Source organism: Ochotona curzoniae, unplaced genomic scaffold, assembly GCF_017591425.1.
Source record: "Ochotona curzoniae isolate NIBS_2020 unplaced genomic scaffold, NIBS_Ocur_1.0 contig_1482, whole genome shotgun sequence".
Lineage (NCBI taxonomy): Eukaryota > Metazoa > Chordata > Mammalia > Lagomorpha > Ochotonidae > Ochotona > Ochotona curzoniae.
The window spans coordinates 7,990,627-8,012,601 of NW_024465100.1; the positions used below are offsets into that span (position 1 = coordinate 7,990,627).

At 42.1% G+C, this 21,975-nt stretch overlaps 1 protein-coding gene across 3 annotated transcripts in view; it reads right to left on the reverse strand.

Moving 5' to 3' along the window:
- SOX5 (SRY-box transcription factor 5) overlaps window positions 1-21,975 on the reverse strand; it is a 386,873-nt gene that overhangs the window by 183,597 nt on the left and 181,301 nt on the right. For all 3 annotated transcript variants that reach the window (XM_040967762.1, XM_040967768.1, XM_040967777.1), the window contains 2 exons: window positions 11,607-11,779; window positions 6,364-6,432 (listed from right to left, as the gene is read on the reverse strand). In XM_040967762.1, the coding sequence (XP_040823696.1) occupies window positions 6,364-6,432; window positions 11,607-11,779 (242 nt within the window). The remainder of the gene's footprint in view (window positions 1-6,363; window positions 6,433-11,606; window positions 11,780-21,975) is intronic.

Sequence of the window (21,975 nt, forward strand, 5' to 3'; positions counted from 1 at the left end):
TTTTTTTTAAATTGTTAATAACATTGTATTATAAGATACAATTTTATTTGAAGAGTAAATTAATTGATTATATTGCAAGGAGGAACAGAAAATGTTCTGTTTTTTCCTGCCAATGGATTACATAGATAAATCTGGCAGAAGACTTTAACACCATGAAGTCTTCATAGGGAAGAAATGCAGACTGAAGCTTGAATCCACTTAGAGCTACAGGCATGCTTAGAATCAGCATTCTTTTTTTAAAGAAGTAAAAGCAACTCATAAACCACAGGTCCTAACTAACTGAATAAAGCTGGCTCATTTGCTAATGCTTAGGGCATCTTCTCTTTGAAGAAACAGCCTAGACTTAAACCCACCACTACTTTTTCCACAAGGGGTTGAGAAAAGAAGTAACTGGCCAAGGAAAAGTTTAAATAATCTGCTTAATTAAGAGGGCGTAACTGTGAATACACACAAATGTACAATGATGGTTGTACTTCTTAAGTTGAACGATGTATAAATGAAATGAAATAACATGTCTAGATGAATTTTTTTAAAAGAGAAGTCGTACTAAATGGATCAGGGAAATGTTGGGGCAGTATTACCTTTGCTGCCATTCAACATGCACGCTGTATGAAAATGTCATAACTTTCCACTTACCAGTCTACTCCAGCTAGCCAATCTGTACGCCTCCACGGACGTTTGGATCAAGTGAAGTTTATGTGTGATTATGATTGAGATACAAATTTTAAAGGCAGTCTTAATTGAGAATTATCTAATACCATAGTTCACTATTGCATCAAGACGCTAACATGTACTGCTTTCCAACACTGTGAGCCACCATGCTACAAAACAACTGAGAAAATTCCATCAGGACCAACAACTAAATTGGGTGTGTTTGTTCTCCCCAGGTGCCTGGGCTTCTCATTTGAGAAAGAGAAGAACAGATCAAAAGACTCTTGCAAGTATCAAAAATCATTTAAACTATGGTAAATTTTACATATTTGATTATGCACACATTTAATTTTTATTTTCTTTGAAAGGCATAGACATAGAAAGAGCGATTTCCACAGGTTTATTCCCCAAGCGCCCCAAAAGCCAGGGCTGGACCAGGCTGAAGCTGTATCCTGGTTGCCCATTGAGGTATCTCGCACAGGGAGCAGAGGCTCGAGGAGTTGGGCTGTTACCTGTAAGGCACCTGTGGTGTGTATTAGCAGAAACCTGGCTGGGGCCAGAGCAGCCAGGTCTCCCAGCAGCCACTGTCAAAACAGGATGCAGGCATCCCAAGAGGTAACGTGCGTTGGACATCTGCGCCATGCACTTTCATATTAAAACTGTAAAAATATCTGCTGTAGATCTGATTACTGTTCCCCCTTCCTGTTCCATGTTTCTGAGGAAAAGGAAGAAGCGGGAAGACAAAGAGGGAACACCCAACCTAAAAGGAAGTAAGGTAAGGATCTCTGTGGGGAACAACCGAATCTGACGTTACAACATTTCCATTCCTACCGCTTCACCAGTGCGTCCCATAACTGTGGAATTTAACTGACAAAAATGTATTGTGACTTTTCTATGAAGTAGTTTTAATATCGTCCCAAATTAACAACTTGTCAAACATATCTGAGAACTGTTGTTAGTTACTGAGAGCACCTGAAGCTGTGGAGAACTTTCTATGTACCACCTAAACCACTTCCTGCCTCCTAGGCTTCTGTTGTTGTTGTTCTGTTGCTATCAAAGCATGATGGGTTATGACAGCTTCATGTATCCGTGTTATCCCTAGGGCAAAGAGAGACACCATAGAACACACACATAGAACTCTTAATATTTCCCCCAGTTATTTCAAATACAGTGTTCTTTTCTTTTTTAGGATTTATTTATTTTTATTGGAAAGGCAGATATTACAGAGAGAGGTATCCAAGTGGCCACAATGGCCAGAGCTGAGCTTATCTAAAGCCAGGAGCCAGGAGCTTCTTCTGGGTCTCCCACGCAAGTGCAGGGTCCAAGGTGTTGGGTCATCCTCCACTGCTTTCTCAGGCTACAAGCAGGGAGCAGAAAGAGAAGTGGAGCCACTGGGATGTGAACCAGCACCCACATGGGATCCCAGAGCATGCAAGGTGAGGATTTAACCACTAGGCTACTGTGCTGGGCCCACGTTGCTGTTTTCTTTTATAAACTTAATTCTCACTCTGTAAACATGTAGAAGATAGAAACTCTTAAAGAAAGAAAAGTATTTCCTTGATAGGCAGAATGACAGAAAGATACAGACAGAAATAGAAATTGATCTTCCATCTACTGTTCACTAACTCAGGCTTTAACAATTAGAGCTAGAGCCAAGATAAACCCAGGAGCCAGGGACTCCACCCAGGTCTCCTTGGGCAGCAGGGGCCCAAGTATCTGAGCCATCACTGGCTGCCTGCCAGGCACACTAGCATGGAGTCAGATGGAAAGTACAGGATCCAGAGCCCTTGCGCAGTAGCCTATTGGTTAAAGTCCTCACCATGAATGTGCCCGGATTCCACATGGGCACAGGTTCTAATCCCAGTGGTGCCATTTCCCATCTAGTTTCCTGCTTGTGACCTGGGAAGACAGTCGAGGATGGCCTGAAGCTTTGGCACCCTGCACCCACATGGGAGACCAAGATGAAGCTCCTGGTTCCTGGTTTCTGATCGACGCAGCTCCAGCGGCTGTGATCACTTGGGCAGTGAATCATCAGATGGGACGTCTTCCTTTCTGTCTCTCCTGCTCTCTGTATATCTGATTTTCCCCTAAAAATGAATAAAAAAAAGTAAAGCATTCAGGATATGAATCAGCACTGTACTTGGGATTCAGGTATGTAAGCAATGCTTTAGTCCTTTGCACCACAAAGCGTGCCCTGGCAAAAGCTCGACATTCTGCTAAGACTGAAATCCTAAGGTTTTCAAATGCTTACACTTAAGAAAACTTGTTCTCACCGTTAGAAAAGTTCGTTTCTGCTCGTAGCTCTACCAGTCACTCGCTGTGAGATCTTGGATAAATTACTAACTTTCACCTGATCGCTCCAGAATAGTTTCACATGTAATCCTTAAAATACTTTTTGTTTCAGAAACACTGCGGGGTGGGGATTCCTTATTGTGACAAGGGCTATTTGGACATTATGACATCATTTGTGGCCCAAACAAAATATCCAACCTAAAACAACCCTTCTCTATATTTATTGGATCTCCAATTCTACTTGTGGTTGTCTTGGCAGAAAAAGACCACGTGATTTCTTGGGGGCTTACCTACATGGCCCACAGGCCAGATGCTTCCAACTCCCTGTGCCATAGGAGTCAGGGTCAAGATGCCCGCGTCCCACAGTGTGATATGCTAATTTCAACACCTAGCTCTGGCCCCAGACTTCAGCGTCCTGCTAACATGGACTTTGGGAGGCAGTGGTGAAGTTTTAAGAACATGTGATCAGGGTCAACGTGGTAGAGCAGTGGATGAAGCTGCCGCCTGCAGTACTAACAACCCATATTGATAGCAGTTTGAATCCTGGCTGCTCCACTTCCGGCTCCTGCTAAAGTGCATGGGAAAGATGTGGAAGATGTGTCAAGTGTTTGAGCTCCTGCACACCCAGGGGAGATGTAAATGGGGCTCCTCCTGGCTTTGGTCTGACCCAGCCCTAGCACTGTGACCATCTGGGAAGTGACTCACAAGATAAAGACTCCAATCTCTTTCTTTCCATCTGTCTCTATAACCCTGCTTCTCAAGCTGGTAAAATAACTCTTACAAAAAAGGAACTCGGGTCACCCGGATTGTGTTCCAACTTCAAAGTTTTGCCTGACCCACTTCCGGTGGCTTAGGGCATTGAGGAATGATCCAGCAGAGGGGAGCTTACTTCGTTTCTCTCTCTTTCTTCCTGAGATTTTTAAAAAAGAAATTTGAACAATGATTTTCAAAATGTAAATTAAGTGCATAGTGGTTATGCAATAATTCCAGAGAAGTACTGAAGATGTTGACTAATAACCTAGTCAATAACAGATTAAGATAGACTTTTTGTAATTCTGTGTAACCAAAGACTTGAGTCAGTCTCATAAAAAATAGTGTAATCACTGGGGAGTGAGGGCTGCAATGCAAGGATTTGGGCTACCTCTCAGGACACTGTTACCCGGATCAAGGCACCTGGGACACAGGCCCACCTTTGCTCCTGACCCAGCTTTTCTGCTAGCACACCTGCGAGGCAGCAGATGACAGTCCAGATACTAGAGATGCCTGCCATCCATGTGGGAAACCTGCAGGGTGGTCTTGGGTGTGGCTCCAGCCTGGCTCTGGACCACCTGCCACAGGTATTTATGAAATGATCCACTGCATGAAAACCGCTTTCTCTTTCTTGCTCTGTCATCTTCCCTTTCAGATAAATAAGAATTTTAAGTAACAAAAAGGTATTGGTATCTTTATCAAATCGCAGTGAAACTAGGTGACTTCAGCCTGGTGATGCCTCGGTGGCCAAATCCTTGCTTTGCATGCATCAGGGTTCCATTGGTGTGCTGGTTCATGTCCTGGCTGCTCCACTTCCATTCCAGATTTCTGTTTGTGGCTTAGGAATGCAGTCAAGGACGGCCCAAAGCCTTGGGACCCTTACCCACATGGGAGACCCAGAGGAAGCTCCAGGGTCAGCTCTGGCCATTGCAGCCACTTGGGGAGTAAGTCAGCAAATGCAATATTTTCCTCTCTGTGTCTCCTTCTCTCTGTAAATCTGCCTTTCCAATAAAAATTAATTTAAAAAAATGAGATGACTTGCCTTATCATTGATTATGAATTTGTGCTTTGTTTACAATGAGATATTGCTATAACAATTTGATTTTTCAATTTGTTATTTTAGTGACACCCGACATTTCAAGGGACTGCATTCAGCCGCACAGGTAATATGCTGGTAAAGACACTTGCATCTCATCGGAGAGAACCTGAGCTTTCTGGTTCCTGACTCCAGCTCCTTGCAGGTGCAGATTCTGCGAAGCAGCAGCAATAATTAAAATAATTGGGTTTCTGCCACCCACACGCGAAACTTGGACTGGGTTCCTGGTTCCAGTTTAAGTTCAGCCCAGTCGCTATTACAGACATGTGGGAAGTGAGCTAGAAAATAGGAGCATATTCTCATTCTCTCTTTCCGCCTCTCAAATAAATACCTACATAATTTATGTGTGTATTTAAATGCCAGTAACATGGCATCGCTGATTTAAACCATGTTCAAAATCAAGTGTACTTGGAACCATGTAAAGACTTACAGCACTCCATTGAATACCCACACTCCACATGTGAAAAGGCAGTAACATACTGGGAATATGTTGCTCAGGGGTGGGCAGCGAGTTATGCTGCTGCCCGAGACATCTCCACCTGGCACACGCTGGAGTGCCTGGTTCAAGTCTCCTCTATTATGTGCTTCCAACCCAGCAGCCTGCTAATGCAGCGGGAAGGCAGCTGGCGATGACCCAAGGACTCGGTTCCTGCAATCCATATGCGAAAACTTGCTTCCCAGCTTTGGCCTTATCAGAGTTCAGGCTGTTGCACACACTTGAGGGAAGTGAAGCAGTGGATGAGAACAGAAACAGGAAAGGAAAGGAAAAGGAGAAGAGATATGGGAAGGGGAGAATCTCCTGGATGCCCATGGTAATCATGTATTGAGCATTTACTATGGCACTATGCTCAGGTTTTTCATCTACTATTCCTTCAATCCTCATAAAATGTCTAATGATTCAAGGTTGTTTCAGAAAGAGAGTCTTTCATTAGGGAAATGGAGACTTATTCAAAGTCCACGTGCAAACAAATGATGCAAACAGAGCATCCCTGACAACTTGGTTGTCTTGTTATTGAGACAGCCACTTCCTTCCTTCATCAGCTCCATATAAGGCAAAGCATAGGGGTCACAGATCCTCCAGTCTTGGCTTCCCATGGCAACCAATAGCAAAGTGGTCATGTACAGCGAACTATCACCCTCCCCAAGATGCACCTTGCCACCCACACACAGTTCTTGAACAGCAGCACAGTAATCTTGGCACTACCCTCCATTTGAAAAGCTGCTTCATTTTCCTAGATGGGTCCCTTGCACCCATCCCATTAAGAGCAGTCACAGGCACATCAAAAACACTATAAAGAAAAGAAAATATTTCTGCACAATATTCTCTTCTCAGCACTAGATGGAAATTACTCTTAGTTTTCTTAGACCAAAGCACCCCAAGGCAGTAGGGCCTGGCACAAGCCAAGTACCATTTGCAAGATTCATATGGCCCATGAGGCAATACGTCATAAATTAGGCTGGAAGTAATTTGTACTTTGGAGGTCACTTAAGTTAGGTCATGTAGGAAACATACAAGTAACGAAAGGTACTTTTAAAAAAAAAATCAGAAAGATATTGAAATGATGATTTCTGACCTGGATTTGTTGCTGAAGCAGGTTGATTTTGTGTTGCTGCTGCAGAAGTTGCTGTTGCTGCCTTGCAATCTGTGGAGAAATTACACATTGAAAAAAAGTCTGTTATCTGGGGGTGGAGTAGGGTGGGGTGGAGAGGGGTGGTGGTGGCCTGCCCAGCGTTCTGTTTCTCCAAGCTTGACAGGACATGGATGGAGATGATGACCACTGATGAGCTTGTGCCCTTAGATCATCAGCAAGTCCCTCTTGAGTGGGACCAAACAAGAGTCAAATGGTTACGTCTCTTTTGGCTGAAGATATAACGAAGCCAAACGTTTACCTGAGTAAGACCTGTTGGGCTTCAGAGCTCATCCTACTAAGTGAGATATTCAGCGGGCACAGCCTGGGACTTTTTTAGACCCCATTCAAAAGTCTGTTTTATCCTGGGAAAACTTGGGAAGCGCAAAGGATGGTGAGATGCTGTATCCCCCAGTAACATTCTGGTCATTCTGGTTTGTTGACTAATAATGATGTCATTTTCATCCTCTCCCCCAAACTCTTAATTATTGGCATCTCAACACACCTCCAGCCTGCTTTCTGTTCCCACTTCCCTAACCAAAATGATTCCTCCAAACATCACAAACAGCATTCATTTTCAATGGATTTCAGCCTTCAACTTTGAAGCTCTCCATCAGAATTCCGAAATCCACATTGTTTCCTCTGCTCCTGAACCGTCTCTCTTGGCTGCTGTGTCATCATTTGCCTGCCTGGTTCATATCCCCCATCCTTCTGAGTCACTTAGAATGGATCTGAAATTTTACTTCCTTTTCCTCAGAACCTCCTTCCACAAGCACTCCCTGGGCTGTTTCACCGGTTTCTCCGGCACACACCCAGCTTGAAGTTAAAGACACTCTCATTTAAACTCTCACTTAAGCACTTTAAATTCAACAGACCCCAAACTAACTTGACCTGGCCCTCCACATGTTCGTCCTAAGTATTTTCTAACTAGGGGATCTCATCATCACCCCCTGGTTATTTGCACGCCTCACATTCTCTTCACTTACTTGTGCTGTTTCATGCTAACATGTTTTAAATTGCTGCGTATTTTTAAGTCATCGTTTTTTATCTCTTAGGGAAAAGTCCGTGAATTTAGCAAAAGCAAGGAAAATGTATGGAAATATCAAGTCTTCTGTAACTGGAAGATTGAGTGAATATTTGCTAAGAATTTATGAATAAATGGGTGAGAAGAAATTCTTAAGTACTTCATAATACAAGAAAAGTTAGGGAACCCACACGAGGACGCAACTCCTAACTTTACAAGACTTCATGCATTAGTATAAATCTATCCTTTAATTCGCCTGTCAACAACTTTAAACTTCAAGACAGAATTAATAAATCATACATAACATATGGATGGGTATACAAGATTACAAAATGAATTGTTATAATTGTTTGAACATTTATTTTATGATTGGCTTATGATTTTAAAAAGCCTTTATATCTGACAGAAAAGAGAAGAAAAAGGGATATCATATTTTAAATCTGATTTCTTTCTCCTACATATCGATATTTCCACTGATATTTAAATCTTTTTAATGGTATCTGAAGAATACACCAAGAAACTACATCACACTCTTCCACATGTGGGACACACAGGATCTCTCACCCAGATTGCTGGAACTGCCTCATGTTTGTCTTGCTGCTTCTTTTCTCACTCCCCACAATCTATTATAAAGCAGCACCCAGAGACATCCTTTTTACAAGCTGACATGAACTATTTATCATTTCAAACCCCTCTGTCTCACTCAGAGTCGAGTCTAGAGTCCATCATGTCCTCAAGCCAACACACTTGCCCGCCTCCCCTATCTATCTGATTTCTTCTCAGCCTTCTCTCCAGCCTTATCATTCCACTCTTGCTTTCTGGTGCTGCTATCTGCGCCTTGAGTCCCCAACAGATGTGCCTTTCTCCCCAGGATGTACTTCCACTTCCGGGGCTTTGCTTCTGCTCATCCCTCCATCTGGATATTACTTATTTGGTTAGATCATCAATGACTCAATTCATTCACCTCCTGCAAGTCTGCTCACATGTTACCTACACAATGGCATCTTTTCTGAGTGCCAGTTTTGAAAACAACATAGCTCTCCACCTGTAACCTGCATCCCCGATACCCTGCTTTCATTTTCATCACCACATCAATCAATGTATGCTGAAACTTACTGTCTTTCCCATCAAGAATCTAATAACTAAGGAATACTGGGGGGGGGGGGGCGGAATGTTTCATTAGTCACTAAATTCCCAGTCACTATAACAGGATCTAGGATAAAGCTGGTGCTCAACAGAAAATTGTTGAACAGATGAAAGGGAAATGGAGCCAGGCGTTGGGTGGAACGGCTGGTAAGCACTCATCCTCAGTAGGGTTAGTAAGGCCTAGGTTAGAATCACACAGTAGGGACGTCCCACATTGATGCTGGGAAAAGGGTCAAAAAGAAGCTTGCAAGAGAAGATGCACCTGACCTAAATCTTAAAGATAAGCATTAAACATCCACCGTGAGAAGGGACATGATGACCATGTGGTAACTGCGCATGCCAGCTCTGTGGGGCACATGAGCCGACAGCACGGTGGGCTCCAGGAACCTGACCTTGAGTCTCAGCCAGGCTCTTCTTTCAGGCTGTGGAGGTAGTTCCGTGGGGGCCTCTCTCCAACAGAGGAGAAGTTCAGGAAGAACCAAAAGGTTTCTAAGGTGTCAGAGAATATTTCTGAGGCTATGAGAAAGCAGAATATTCTTGAATCCTCTGAGGACATTCCAACACAGGTGGGAATATGAAGAAGAGACACTCCTTCCCCTTTAGGGATTGTTTACGTTTCCTTTTTCAACAGACACCAACTAGGATTTTCAAATGAGAAATGTCTGCACCTCAGAAGCATTTTCCGAGGCTCCTGGCACTCACCAGAGCTCCCAGGTTGGAAGGCACGCAGCATTAAGGACAAGAACAACGTGGTGTCCTCTGACATTGTCGCAGGCAAGTGTTGTGAACCTCTTATCAGAGAGGGAAAGCAAGAGGAGTCCGACATGTATCCAATAACAGGCCAAATTATCTTTAAGGAAACTGCTGTGGCAGTTCTCTCAAAAACAAAAATATCACCTTTCAGGCAAAGGGGAACCACACCAAGGAAGAAAAGTGAAACGGAATCTCGGAGGTTCCTCAAATGCAATCTAAATACTTCACCTCTTTCGACCCTGCTGGCTTCGCCTCCCAAAGCTGCCTAGGAGGATTTTTTTTTTCAGGGATACAAAGACACAAAAAGTCTCCATTAAGCAGTGACTACTCTCCACTGGGTACAGAGAGTAGAACATGTGGTAAAAAGACAGCCATGCAGTAGAGGCACCCTCCGCAGGCCACCCTCTGTCTCACCTTCTCTTCACTATTTCTTGAAAGAAGAGCTCACGGGCCAGTGAGCTCCATTTTCTTACTAGATATCCGTCAGTTCCGAGTAGTTGATTTCTGCAACTACACCTTCACAGAAGTTGCATTCCCAAAGGCCAAAAGTGAGAACTCAATGCCAGACTCAACAGCTAATTTGAAATTAGAAAGACTGCTTTTGTGTAGACTATTAATTTCTTAAAACTGCCATCTTCTGATAACCCCAGTTCCTAGTGACTTCACACCTGGCCCTCGTCCCAAAGAGCCCTGCCCCCAGGTATGTCTGCTTTGTGCTCTGTGCCAGCTGTGGGCAGGTATCGCTCAAGAGGCTACTCTCAGTTCCTCTATACTTTCTTGCAGTGTCACTGCCCTCATTTGAGCCCTCTTTTCCTGCCAGGTCCCTCTGCCTGCAATACTCTGGCTTTACATATGAACATGGCTGGCTGCATGTCACTTAGGCTCCATCTCAGCTGTCACAGCTGTGGAGACACTGATCACGCCACTTAGTCTAAGCTGCACTGCCTTGTCACACCATTCAATATTTATTGCACAGGACGACTTTAAAAAGTTAACACAAAATTGTTATTAGAAGACAACAGTTTATAGGCACAGTTTGTGATTGTGCAGGTGTTTCACAACTTTCAACTTCCCTGAAGCTCTAGGACACCCCTAGCATGCATGGATTTCTACATTTTTTAAAAAAAACTTCTTTCTTTCCACTAGGATTTAGAAGCTTTGTCTTCCTCGTTAATTGAGACAGCCTCGGCTGCCAACAGAACTGCCTGGCATGTAAGAAGCGAGATCTTACTGCCTGGTGAATGAATGAATGGATGGATTTTTACCTTCCTTGGTGGTTTCAAACTACTGCCTCCATGGAGCTCATCTAAAAAAAATTAGCTCCCTCTCTATCTCTGACACAGCTCCAATTTTCAACCTGACAAGATCTCCAGTACAATATAGCAAAGACATCTTCAAATTCTCCCTCCTCCCACCTTTCCCCGTTTCCGGTGAGGCATCCGCTCATTCTCCCTGCTACTCAAGAACAACACTGTTGTTCCTCCTGTACGGCAACCGCTCTGCTTCTTTCTTTCTTCTCCTGGCCCACAGTCTTCACCTCTCCCGACACAGCATCTCACTCTGTGAAGAGCTTGCACGTACAATTTCCTGTCCCCGAATTCGAAGGTTTGCTTACTTCTTGAATCCTGGCTGCTTTTCAAATCAAATCTCAGATGTCACTTGTCTAATAAATGTTTTCCAAATATTCCTCCCGGACAACGTTCCCTCGACTATCAGTGGTGCTTTCTTGCTGCTTCTCTCACGGCCATCAGAATTCGCCTTGACTGTTACTAAAGGGTGAGTATCCTATTCAGAACTTTCCAGATTTTACAAAACAAACAAACAAACAAAACCTCACACACAGATAATGAGATCTCTTGGGTATGAGGCCAAATTCGGAAGACAAATGCATGTATATTCTCTATGTACCTGAAGATAACAGCATACAGTATTTTCAGCATGTCTGCATTTTAAACTGTGGTTTGTTATACTAGGACAAGTATGGCATGATGCCCCCATGCCATCCTGGGTGGAAACTCAGATAGCTGCTGAATTGGGAGCAATTTAGGACTTTGGATTTTCTGACAGGGAATGCAAGCTACATTTCTGTTTCTTGATGCCAAAGGTGTCAATAACATTGTTCAGATCTAGTCACCTTGTCGCTTGCTTTGTTTTCTGCCTTCTTATTTGCTCAACTGGAGAAGAGGGGAGAGACTTTCATCTTGGCATGCCTGGGACAGCGACCCGCACACAGCACGCAGGAAGAGGCCCTCCGCTCCCGACTCACCTGCTCCTGCTGCTGCTTGGCTAGCTCCATTTGCTGGCGTTGTTTCTCAATCTGAGAAGCAGCCAGTTTCTTCTGCTCGTCGTGGGCAGCCAAGAGCTGTTCCCGCAGGCTGGTCAGCTGACTGATCATTCCCATGAGCTGCCGTTCTTTCTCAGCGAGGCTTTCCGGAGTCCCTAAAAACAACACGGCAGAACAGACAGGAGCGATCAGGCAAGAGTGACGTGTCGGAGGCCATGCCTCCGTCCTGGGGGAGTTAGTTTCACAGGAGCTTCCACTCTCACACATCCAAACACACCCATCTTTCGGATTTTCACTCCGGCAGCAAAAACTAATAGCAACCATTTATACCAGGATGGGCAAACATTTTGAATACGGTTAATTTATGACAGATAATAATTTAGAGCTTTTAAATTTCATTTTAAAAATAAGTAATACAAGTCCTTGGATGACCATCTACTACTTTTATTGGTCTATGGTACTACTTGCTACCAACGAAAAAGACACCTGAAGCACAGTTCCGGGCCTCCAGTTTTCATCTAATTTAAGAGGTAAGACAAAAGGATGCAAAGTTGATAGTCATAATTAGTAAGACGTCAAGGTATTATCAGTGAAATGATCCATCTTTTTTGGGAAAAATAATCTTGAATGCAGATCTCAGAGATTTCACTTTAAAAGTAGGGGGGGTGTCTTTTTAGTCAATCAAGCGTCGGACCGTTTCCCTTTATGCCACTTAGAGGCGATGTTCAAAATCAGAAAAGAGCTAAGAGAGAAGATATTCCAATACGAGCACTAAGAGGTGATTATGAAATAATTACAATGAGATGTGGTTAGCAAGCTAACATCACATTGTGACCACCTAAGGTTATACTCAAATCTGAAGATTTGAAAAAGATGTCACAATAATCCTTAAAAAAAGTACATTTGAGATATTTAAAATGCCAATGAATCTAAGTAGGCAGGTTGACTACTTCTGTAATAAACCAAAATATGTTTGCTCTTCACTGAAACAGAAACGACATCACTTGTTCTTTTAAAGCTCACAAAGACTACAAGACGCGCACCGTGAAGAGCCAAGGGAGAAAACGCACTCCCAACAGGAGACAACAAGCACTCGTTGACTAAGGCGTTTGTCACCTGTACACATAATTAGATAGAAGGATCTGTTATAACTCAGTCATCCTTTCTCACCCAATGCACTGACACCTACCAATTTATGCTGCAAAAGCACGTGCTTGATTTAGCAAATAGTAGCTCCCATTAGTGATTTACAGTTTTCATGTGCCCATTTTGGATGGAAATAAAAGTTAAACATGTATTTTCTATGTAGCACAGAGAAAAAAAATCCAGAAGAACAATTCTGTGCAAAGAGAAGGCAGGATCCTTGCTTTGTACTCTTCGTTCTTGTCAGTAGTAGTTGGCCTTATTAGCGGCAAGTATTCCACAAATTGATGATAATAATTTATTATAGTTCAGCTACTTGGGTTCCACCAAAATAGAAGACTATGCAATAATAGCACCTGCATGTTTACTGTATCCAATCACCTACATATATCCTGAACAGTTTTATAGAGAAATTATTTCTATAGAACAAGATGAATATCTTCTTCATTGCTAATAAAGAAGTAAACGTGTGCCACATTTCAAGGAATACACACTAGAAATAGCAATACACACAGTTTTGGAATGTTCACCAGCTTCCACAGCTATCCCTACTTCTAGAAATCCAGCCCAGGAAAATGAAAAGAGATGTATATAAATATTAATAAGTGTTTAAAATGAAATACTAGAAACAATCTAAATGTCAAATGAGAATAATCAAATAATTATGGAACATCCATATGGTAGAGTATTTTGCATTCATTAACAAATTTTTCTGAGGAACTTTTAATAGGACAAGATCCTATTCTTGAAATAAAGGTAAGTGGAAGGTGAGACAGAAATGTTTGTGTTAATACCTCAATGCAAGCACACATTTATATGTGTAGGGCAAAAGGGACAAAAGCAAATTATTTCACACATTAATAATGGCCTGTTTGAAAGATTTTATTTTTATTTGAGGAAAGAGTTACTGAGAGAGGGAGAAAAAGAAGAAGACCTAATTTTCCATCTGCTGGTTCACTCCTCAAATGGCTGCCATGGTTTGAGCTAGGATAATCTCAAGCCAGGAGCTTCTTCTGGGAATCCCACAAGGATGCAGGTTCTCACGAAATTGAGCCTTTCTGTGCCACTTTTCTAGGCCATAAGTAGGGAGTTGAATTGGAAGAAGAGTAGCCAGGACACAACCTGGGCCCATGTGGGACGCCAGCACCACAGGATGAGACTTAGCACTTAACACTGAGGTACCAGCCTCTAATAGTGGCTATTTGTATTGGTGGGTCTTTAAATCCTTTAACTTTTTAATCACATTTTTATATTTCACAACTTTATGCAACTCATTTTAATATGTGTAAGTACCAATTAAAAGTTACTGCGGCATTATCCACTTTAAATCTGTTGTAACACCAGTATATGAAAAAATTTTATTCAGTGTCAAAAATTAACAAATTTCATTTTGGCATTAAGTGCCCAAAAGGTTAAAAAATTCTTTTTAACTTAGTCACGTAGCTATAAACAAGATTTCTATCAAACTTAACACTGTAAATTTTATACTCCACATTTAAATTTTTTAAAATTAACTAATTCTATTTTGACAGCCAGAGAGAAACACAAAGAGAAAGAGACAGAAAAACAGGTATCATCATTTACTAGTTCATGTTCCCATGCCACCAACAACTGGGACCGTGCTGGCCTAACAACCAGGAATCCAATCCACATCTCCTGTGTGATGGTCAGAAACCCAAAGACTGAAACCACCACCTGCTGCCTCCCAGCGTGCACATTAGCAGGAAGCTGGAATCAAGAGTCTAGCCAGGATTCAAAGCCAGTCATTTAAATATAGGATACAAGTCTTCTAGACAGTTACCAACCAATAACCCAAATACTTGCACACTCAAATAAATCATCACCGTATCTTTAATTTTCTTACATAAATGACTTACTGGAACCAACTCCATTTAAAAGACTGATTTATTTGAAAAGCAACATGACAGAATCCATCCTTGAGTTCCTTTCTCAAATGACCAGATCAGCCACAAGCCAACGAGGCTGAAGCCAGGAGCTCCTCATAGGTCTCCAGCATGAACTCATATATATGAGTCGTCATCTTCTTATTAGCATGTCTGTTGGCCCAGAACTGGTTCTAGGAGCCAGGTCTAGAATTGGCAATCTCTTATGAAAGGTGTGTACCATGCTGTTTGCTCCCAACCACTCCATTCCTGTATGCAGTATGCTGACAAGCCATAGCGATTTCTTCCTCCCCACCCCAACAAATTGGTTTTAGTTTTAGTTAATTGAAACTCTCTTCAGGATCGTGATGGCAAATGATCAATAATTACATAACTACATAGCGTATGATGTCTTCATAGCATCCCTTCCACAGTAACTGCTGTTACTATTTTCTTAAGCAGTGTAGCCTTATAAATGCAGGCTTAAACAGATCCCAGATATTTCTATATTGGTTCTCCAGGTTTGCTGTGACAAAGAACCAAAGACCAGGCAGTTCAAGCAACAGAACTTTATTAGCTCATAGTCTGATGTGCAAGTTCAAAATCAAGTGGCAGAGAGGTGAGTGTCTTCCAAGAACCCCAAGTGAATGCTGTGTGCTAGCTCTTTCTCATTGGCTTGCCGAGGTCCTTCTTTCTGTGTCCTCACATCACTCACCTTGCACATGTTTGTGTACAAACATGCCTGTCTGCTAAGACAACTTGTAAGTCATTTTGGATGAAAGTCCACCACAGCAATCTCATTTTAATTCCTCTGTCAACAACACATCTCTAAATATGTTCACATTTTGGGATTCAAGGTGTTAATGTTTCAATATGAAGTGTGAAGCAAGAGGAAGGTCCCAAATCAGCCCGCCCATAACATTTTCTTTTTCACAAATTGTGACAGGAAGCAAATCCAAGCAGAGTCCTTGTTGGAGCCACCGGTATCCAGCTCCATATTCTCCATAACCTCCCAAAAGTCGTTACAACTTTTCATAAAAAGCCCTGCCATCCATGCCTCCTCCTCCTAATCCATACTTTAAACTGGCACCAGAATGCTCTTCCTGAAGAACCAATCCAGATGCATCATTCACACCATTTAAGAACATCTACGTGCTCCTCACTGGCTGCAGAATGAAAAGCAAACCAGGCCCTTTCAAGTTCTACCCACTCTCCTACTTCCTTTGTGTACCCCACGTTCTAGCCACACTGAATTTTCCACATCACCCTCACATCCTGAGTGACCCACTAACGCCACCTTAAGTGAATGCCCAGCCTTCATCATATCCTCCCTAAACGATTCCTTCATCATAATCTAATACATCCAGACCGGGATTTTTTGTGACTTTTCTGACTTCTACCAATGGCTATTGTTTCCTTCACTAGTAATATACTCGGTATAAATCTCTTCTATAATATTTGCCAATTTCATTTGATTAGCTTTCCTTTTTCTCTCCCCAAATCGAAAGAGGTCGTTGTGACAAAAGCAAATGCGAATGAGCCCCTTCTCTACCCTCGCTATCCACGACAGGTGACAGTAAGCAGCAGGTATCCAGGCTGGAGTACTTATTGACTGGCTCCCTCCTTTCAAGCTGCTCAGTGTAGACACGTCATACAGCCCAGAGAAAAAGGGACATGTTTTATTTCACATGACCCGCACAGGGATTTTAGGCTCAAGACAGTTGTATCAAGGGGTTTAAGCTTTTTGGAAAAAAAAAATATCCACCACTGTTATGTAAGTACCAAACAAAGATCAAGATCCAAGACCCATGGCTTCATTTCCAAATGATCATGTATCTCATGATGATCTCCGAGGGGACAGAGAAGACAAGGTGATCTGTGAAACTAGATAAAGCAGTACAAGTCAAAAAAGAACTTGTACTTTTTAAAGCAAAAAAAAAAAAAAGTATAGGAAGGAGATCCTTGGAGAAATCCCACAAGGCTTGCAAACAAACAGAGGAATTACCGTTGATTCAGATTTCCTAGTGTCATGCAACTGTGCAACTCCATAGCCACACAGCATTGTATGCACGCACTAGTTCTACCTGACTCAGAGAGCCATACAGCAAGCTCACGTGTGTGTATGTGTGTGTGTGCACATGTGAGCATGTGTGTAACTGAAAGCAAGGTCTTTTTATGTTTCCATTACTTGTATCCTTGTTCTGCAATCTTTTAAGGTTCAGAAATGATGGAGGTAACACATCTATATTTTGGGGGGGAGGATAATACATTGTTTCAGTTCTTTCCCTTACCTAATAATTACAAGCAATGCGGTCATTTTTGTTTCTGTACGTTGCACAGAGGTAATGCAGGACAGGCAATACTCGACAGAATGGGGCAACGGTTGCTAGGGAAAAGAGTCGCCTTTAGTCCTCCCTGTGTCAGTAACAGCTCTTTCCATCCGCACTGACCTTACCTAAAACGCAATGCGCCCCAGTTTAGCTTGCCTCGTCTCAGATATATTTCACAAGAAACCATATTGATCCTAGTATACCTAATATTTCCACCATGAGCTCCTCACCGAGGCCACGGTCATCTGTCCTGACTACTGCAGTCATCACCTGACCACTTAGGCTACTTCCATTTCTTCCCCTACTAAATCCACTCTCCAAAGAAAGCATGGTCAGAGTGGCCTGCTTAGAAGTGACAATCAAGTAATATCACATCTGTACTCTGCACATACACAGGATAAAATGCAACACCTGCCATTTTAAAGCCACGAATGGCATAGCCCTTGACTCTTCCTTGCTTTCCAATTTCTCATCTGCCTTTTTTTTTTTCCTATTGATATTCAAACTTGCTCCCACCCCAGGACATGTGCATTCAACTGCCTCCCTCAGCAGAACCACTCTTGTACAGCGTGGATCTCCACCTTGGCATTCTTGGTATTAGGGCCAGATAATTATTTTTCTGAGAACCTGTCTCTGGTGGCACCTCCAGTCTTCATCTACTAGACACAGCTAGTGTGACTTCCGCCAACCCCCACTTAAAATCCCCCCAAATGTCTGCAGACACTCATGGCCAAATTTATCTTGGCAAAGAAAAATCATCCTCCATTGAGAACTACAATCCAGCAGGATATGTTCTAGAAACAGTGGTACTGGGATATTTCATCATTGCATGATCATAGGAATATCACAAACTAAGACAGCAACAGCGCTATCTGGTGACAGGAAGGCCCTCCCTCCCCTCCCCCACACACACAGTTAAAGAGGGGAAGAGGATTGGGAAAGAGAGAGAGAGAGAGAGAGAGAGAGAGAGAGAGAGAGAGAGAGAGATCACCAAACAACTTCTATGTGTTATACACCATTCTTAGATCTGGAACTGTTCTAAACACAAGCCCCAAAAGTATTCCTGTCCTCATAGAGCTTAACTTTAAATGGAGCAGACGACAAATACATCAATATACGTATTCTGATTCACCCAGATAGTAACTTAAAGGCCAGTCCCTCAGAGGTCCCTCTTGGGACACTGAAAAGACAGAAGGCATCCCTTCTCACACTCAAGACTTTGCCTCACTTGCTTTTTACACTGTTCATAGAGGGCAGCGCTGGAGACTGAACCCCCTACTGATGTAGTTACTTACAGTTATCTCCCACGCTCTCTGATAAGAGTAAACTAATTTTATTCAGCATCACAACTTTAGCATCTATAAAATAATGCCTGTACATCGGAGACACCTTAAAACTAATGAAGGAATGCATGAAATACATCAACTTAATGATGGTTGCTTGATTCATCACTAACACCAATCCTGTGTGCCAGGGTTCCCTCAGGAGCATTTGTCCTTTAGGGATGCACACAAACACAAAGACATAACAATTTTTAAATGCACAGAGGCTGATATTTACCTAATATTGTAGATGCAAGGCTTGACATCAAATATCAAATCCTCAAAAATCAAAGAAAACTACTCGGAGCTATCACCCAATTCAAGGGACAGCAAAAGATACACTCACTCCAGAAAGCAACTTCTAGTATTTTAAAAAGTATGTTAATGATGCACTTTCCCTCAAAAAAAAAAAAGTCACCGGAAATGTCGTTTTTGTTTCAATCTTTGCCAGCATTTTTTATTTTGTTATCAGTATTTCTTAGACTATCAGCATTATTTCTTGAGAAGGAGTTTACTCAATCGAAACAGTTTTACTCGAAAAGTTATTTTCAAGTGGTGTTCTACTCGAGACATCTAAAAATGTTTTGCTGCAAACAAACCCTGGACTACGAAAAAGCCTCCACTAGATTGTAAATTCTAAGAGACGGGCATCCGACCTCTTCGTATTTCCCAGCAAGCTGATTCAGAGCTAGCACACGAGGAGACAGCTCTATGTGTCTGCCGAATGAACTGAGAACATAATGAGTAATAATTAAGTTAGTCTATGTTTACAACAAAAGGTCCTCTCGGTGGCACTATCATTAGACAAGAGAGAAGAGGCAGATCCTACATCAAAAGGGAGGAACGCAAATAGCATTCTTCCAATTCTTCAAAGGAGTATTTTGCTAAATTATCCAAATGGCAAACACTTATGAGTGGGTCATTTTCATCAAGAAAGAAGGTAATGAGATCTTGATAAAAAAAATTTTTTTGCCACATACTCTTCCCTGAGCCTGTAATCAATTAAAATTACATAAGGAACACTAACCTCAGTGCAGTGATGCTCAGCTAAGACGTGACTGACACCAAACTAGTTGATGTCATTAGGCACACTGATCCTACTGCAGTATTCTTGCCTTCTTCTGTTTTTATTCCAGAGGCAGAAATTCAGAAGGAGAGAGAATGTGAAAGGAAGAAAGAAGATCAAAGATGTGTGGGTTCACTGCCAGAAACAGCCAGGACTGAGACAAGCGAAAGCCAGGACCGAGGAACTCAACTGAGCTCGCCTAGGTGACTCAACCACTTGAACACAACTTCTTGCCTCCCAGAGCCCTGCATTGGTAGGAAGCTGGCATCCAGGGGCAGAGCTGTGAATGTAATCCCACTGGTGACTTTATGGCTTTCTTGAAAGCTCACCCCTAGGATTTCTTCGTGAGAAAAAAAAAACCGACATTGTGACTTTGCTTCAATATCCCGAAAGGCGTGTTTTGGCTTAGATTTAAGCATGTCTACAACACAAAGGTTTTGATTTTAAGTGTAAGTGCCACAGGAGTGAAAAAAAAAAACATTCACAAGTAATGCTCTTTATCAGTGTGACTCATAGCTGAACGCTTTCCTTCTGGGATGCTGTGAAAAAGATGCATCCATTACCATTTCTTAACGTGAAAGCAATGGCCACTCCTGTTACCTTTTTATAAAAGCATTGCTCTATAAAATACCTTCCAGTGTCATGTACTTTTTTCCTTTATCTTTTGAAGGAGACTGCAGTTTCAGTGTCTGTGAAAAGGACCACGATTCAAGCAGAAAACATCTTGGTTGCAAACTAGAGGTTCTTGATCCAAAAGTGTTCCCACAGGCTTGAGGGATGAGACAGTCTAATTTTATTACAGCCAGACTTCCATGCATCACGTAAAAAGCACAGGGGTTAAAATAGGCAGATGTAGCTTGAAATCCTCCCTGTGTGGAAACTAACATGTGCTTTAGGGAATATTAATCTCTCAAAATAAAATGATTTTGTCACAACCATTTTATAAGGAACATGCTGAAGCTTCTGTGGGAAGATATTAAGTGATATGCACTACATAATAATGTACATGATTGCTACATGAGGAAATAATCAAAAGAGGTAACCTGCTTTTCACAAGGTCATAAACTACCATATCATTTTGACCACACCATACTTGCTTCCTTTATAAATGTTAGTATAACCCAGGGAAAGGCTTAAGGTTAACCATATTATGCCATGACTGAATCATAAAAAGCTTTGGAGGCCATAGCTGTAATGAAAACATACTTCCACATATATGAAGGAGGGAGAGAGAGCGAGAGAAAGAGAGCGAGAGAAAGAGAGCAAGAGAGAGAGAGAGAGAAACGTCCATTCACTGGTTTACTCCCCAAATGCCCAAAGCAGCCGGAGCTGAGCCTTGCTATAGGCAGGATCTCAGAACACTATTGTAGGATTCCTCCCAATGATGGCAGGATCCAAAGCATTTGGGACATCACTCACTACCTCCCAAGATGCACACCAGCAGGAAGGTAACACTGGAAGCAGGGCCAGGACTGGAACTCTGGCACTTTTAGATGGAATGTGGGTTCTCTGCAAGGAGGCTTACCCCACTGTGCCACAATGCCCATCCTCCCATAGTTTTAGGGTCTTGATGCCTCTCAAGCAAATGAGCACCTTTAAAATGTAGGAAAACCTTTTTAAATGAGAAAAACTTTGCGAACATTTTTTTTCAAATACCATATCAACCCCACAATAAATATGTAAAAATGGAGTGTTTCATATTGGGTTTAAAACATGTCATTTAGCAACTGCTGTGCATGTACTCAGTACAGAGCATGTAAAACTAACTAATCGAATGACCAGAACATCAATATACAGATCGATTGAGATCCAGTGCCTTCTGTTCTCTTTCCATCACAGCTGTGCTTATGCACTAGCATGAGGCCACTGGATTCCTGAGAAAAAGCAACTGCCTGCTTTAAAGAAAAAATCACTTGTTGCTTTTACAGACACTGCCAAAAGTATTTTAAAATCTACATTCCATGTACCAGCCGTCTTTAGTTCTTGCGAAGTACTTTTAACAAAAAAGTAAAAGCATTACTCACAAGCCACTACAGAGGAGTTGTAACACAAGCTCGGTAGACGACAAACATTCAACATTCACTTTATTTAGAAGTAAATGCCTGCATGTTATACACCTTCCGTATGGCTGACTCCTGCACTGAACAAATTCCAGATCCTACAGTTCTCACAGAAAACAACCAACATTTCCAACCCCTTTGCACAAAGGTACAGACGGGCATGCTTCGGGTGCCTGTGCAAATGCAGCAGTTAAACAGGTACTATAACCAAACCCTACGCTTCCTAGCTACTGCATGTAAAGAACAGGTTTAGAACAAGTTTCAAAATGATACAAACCTTTAATACAAAACTTTAATATCCACATTTTAAACTTACAAATCTCCAAGTTTTGCTTGCTAGATTTTTTTTTTAAACCTGGGATCTCACAGCTATTCCAAGACAGCTTACATGCTTCCAAATCACTGAATGTTAGTGAAACAAAATCTTTCTCTCTGTATACTGAATCAGTAACACTTCTGTCTCAAAATTTTACTTCTCACCTAAGTAATTTTACTTCTCGTGCATCTATCTACGTGGCCCACATCTGTAGCCCACGGGCTCTGAAAG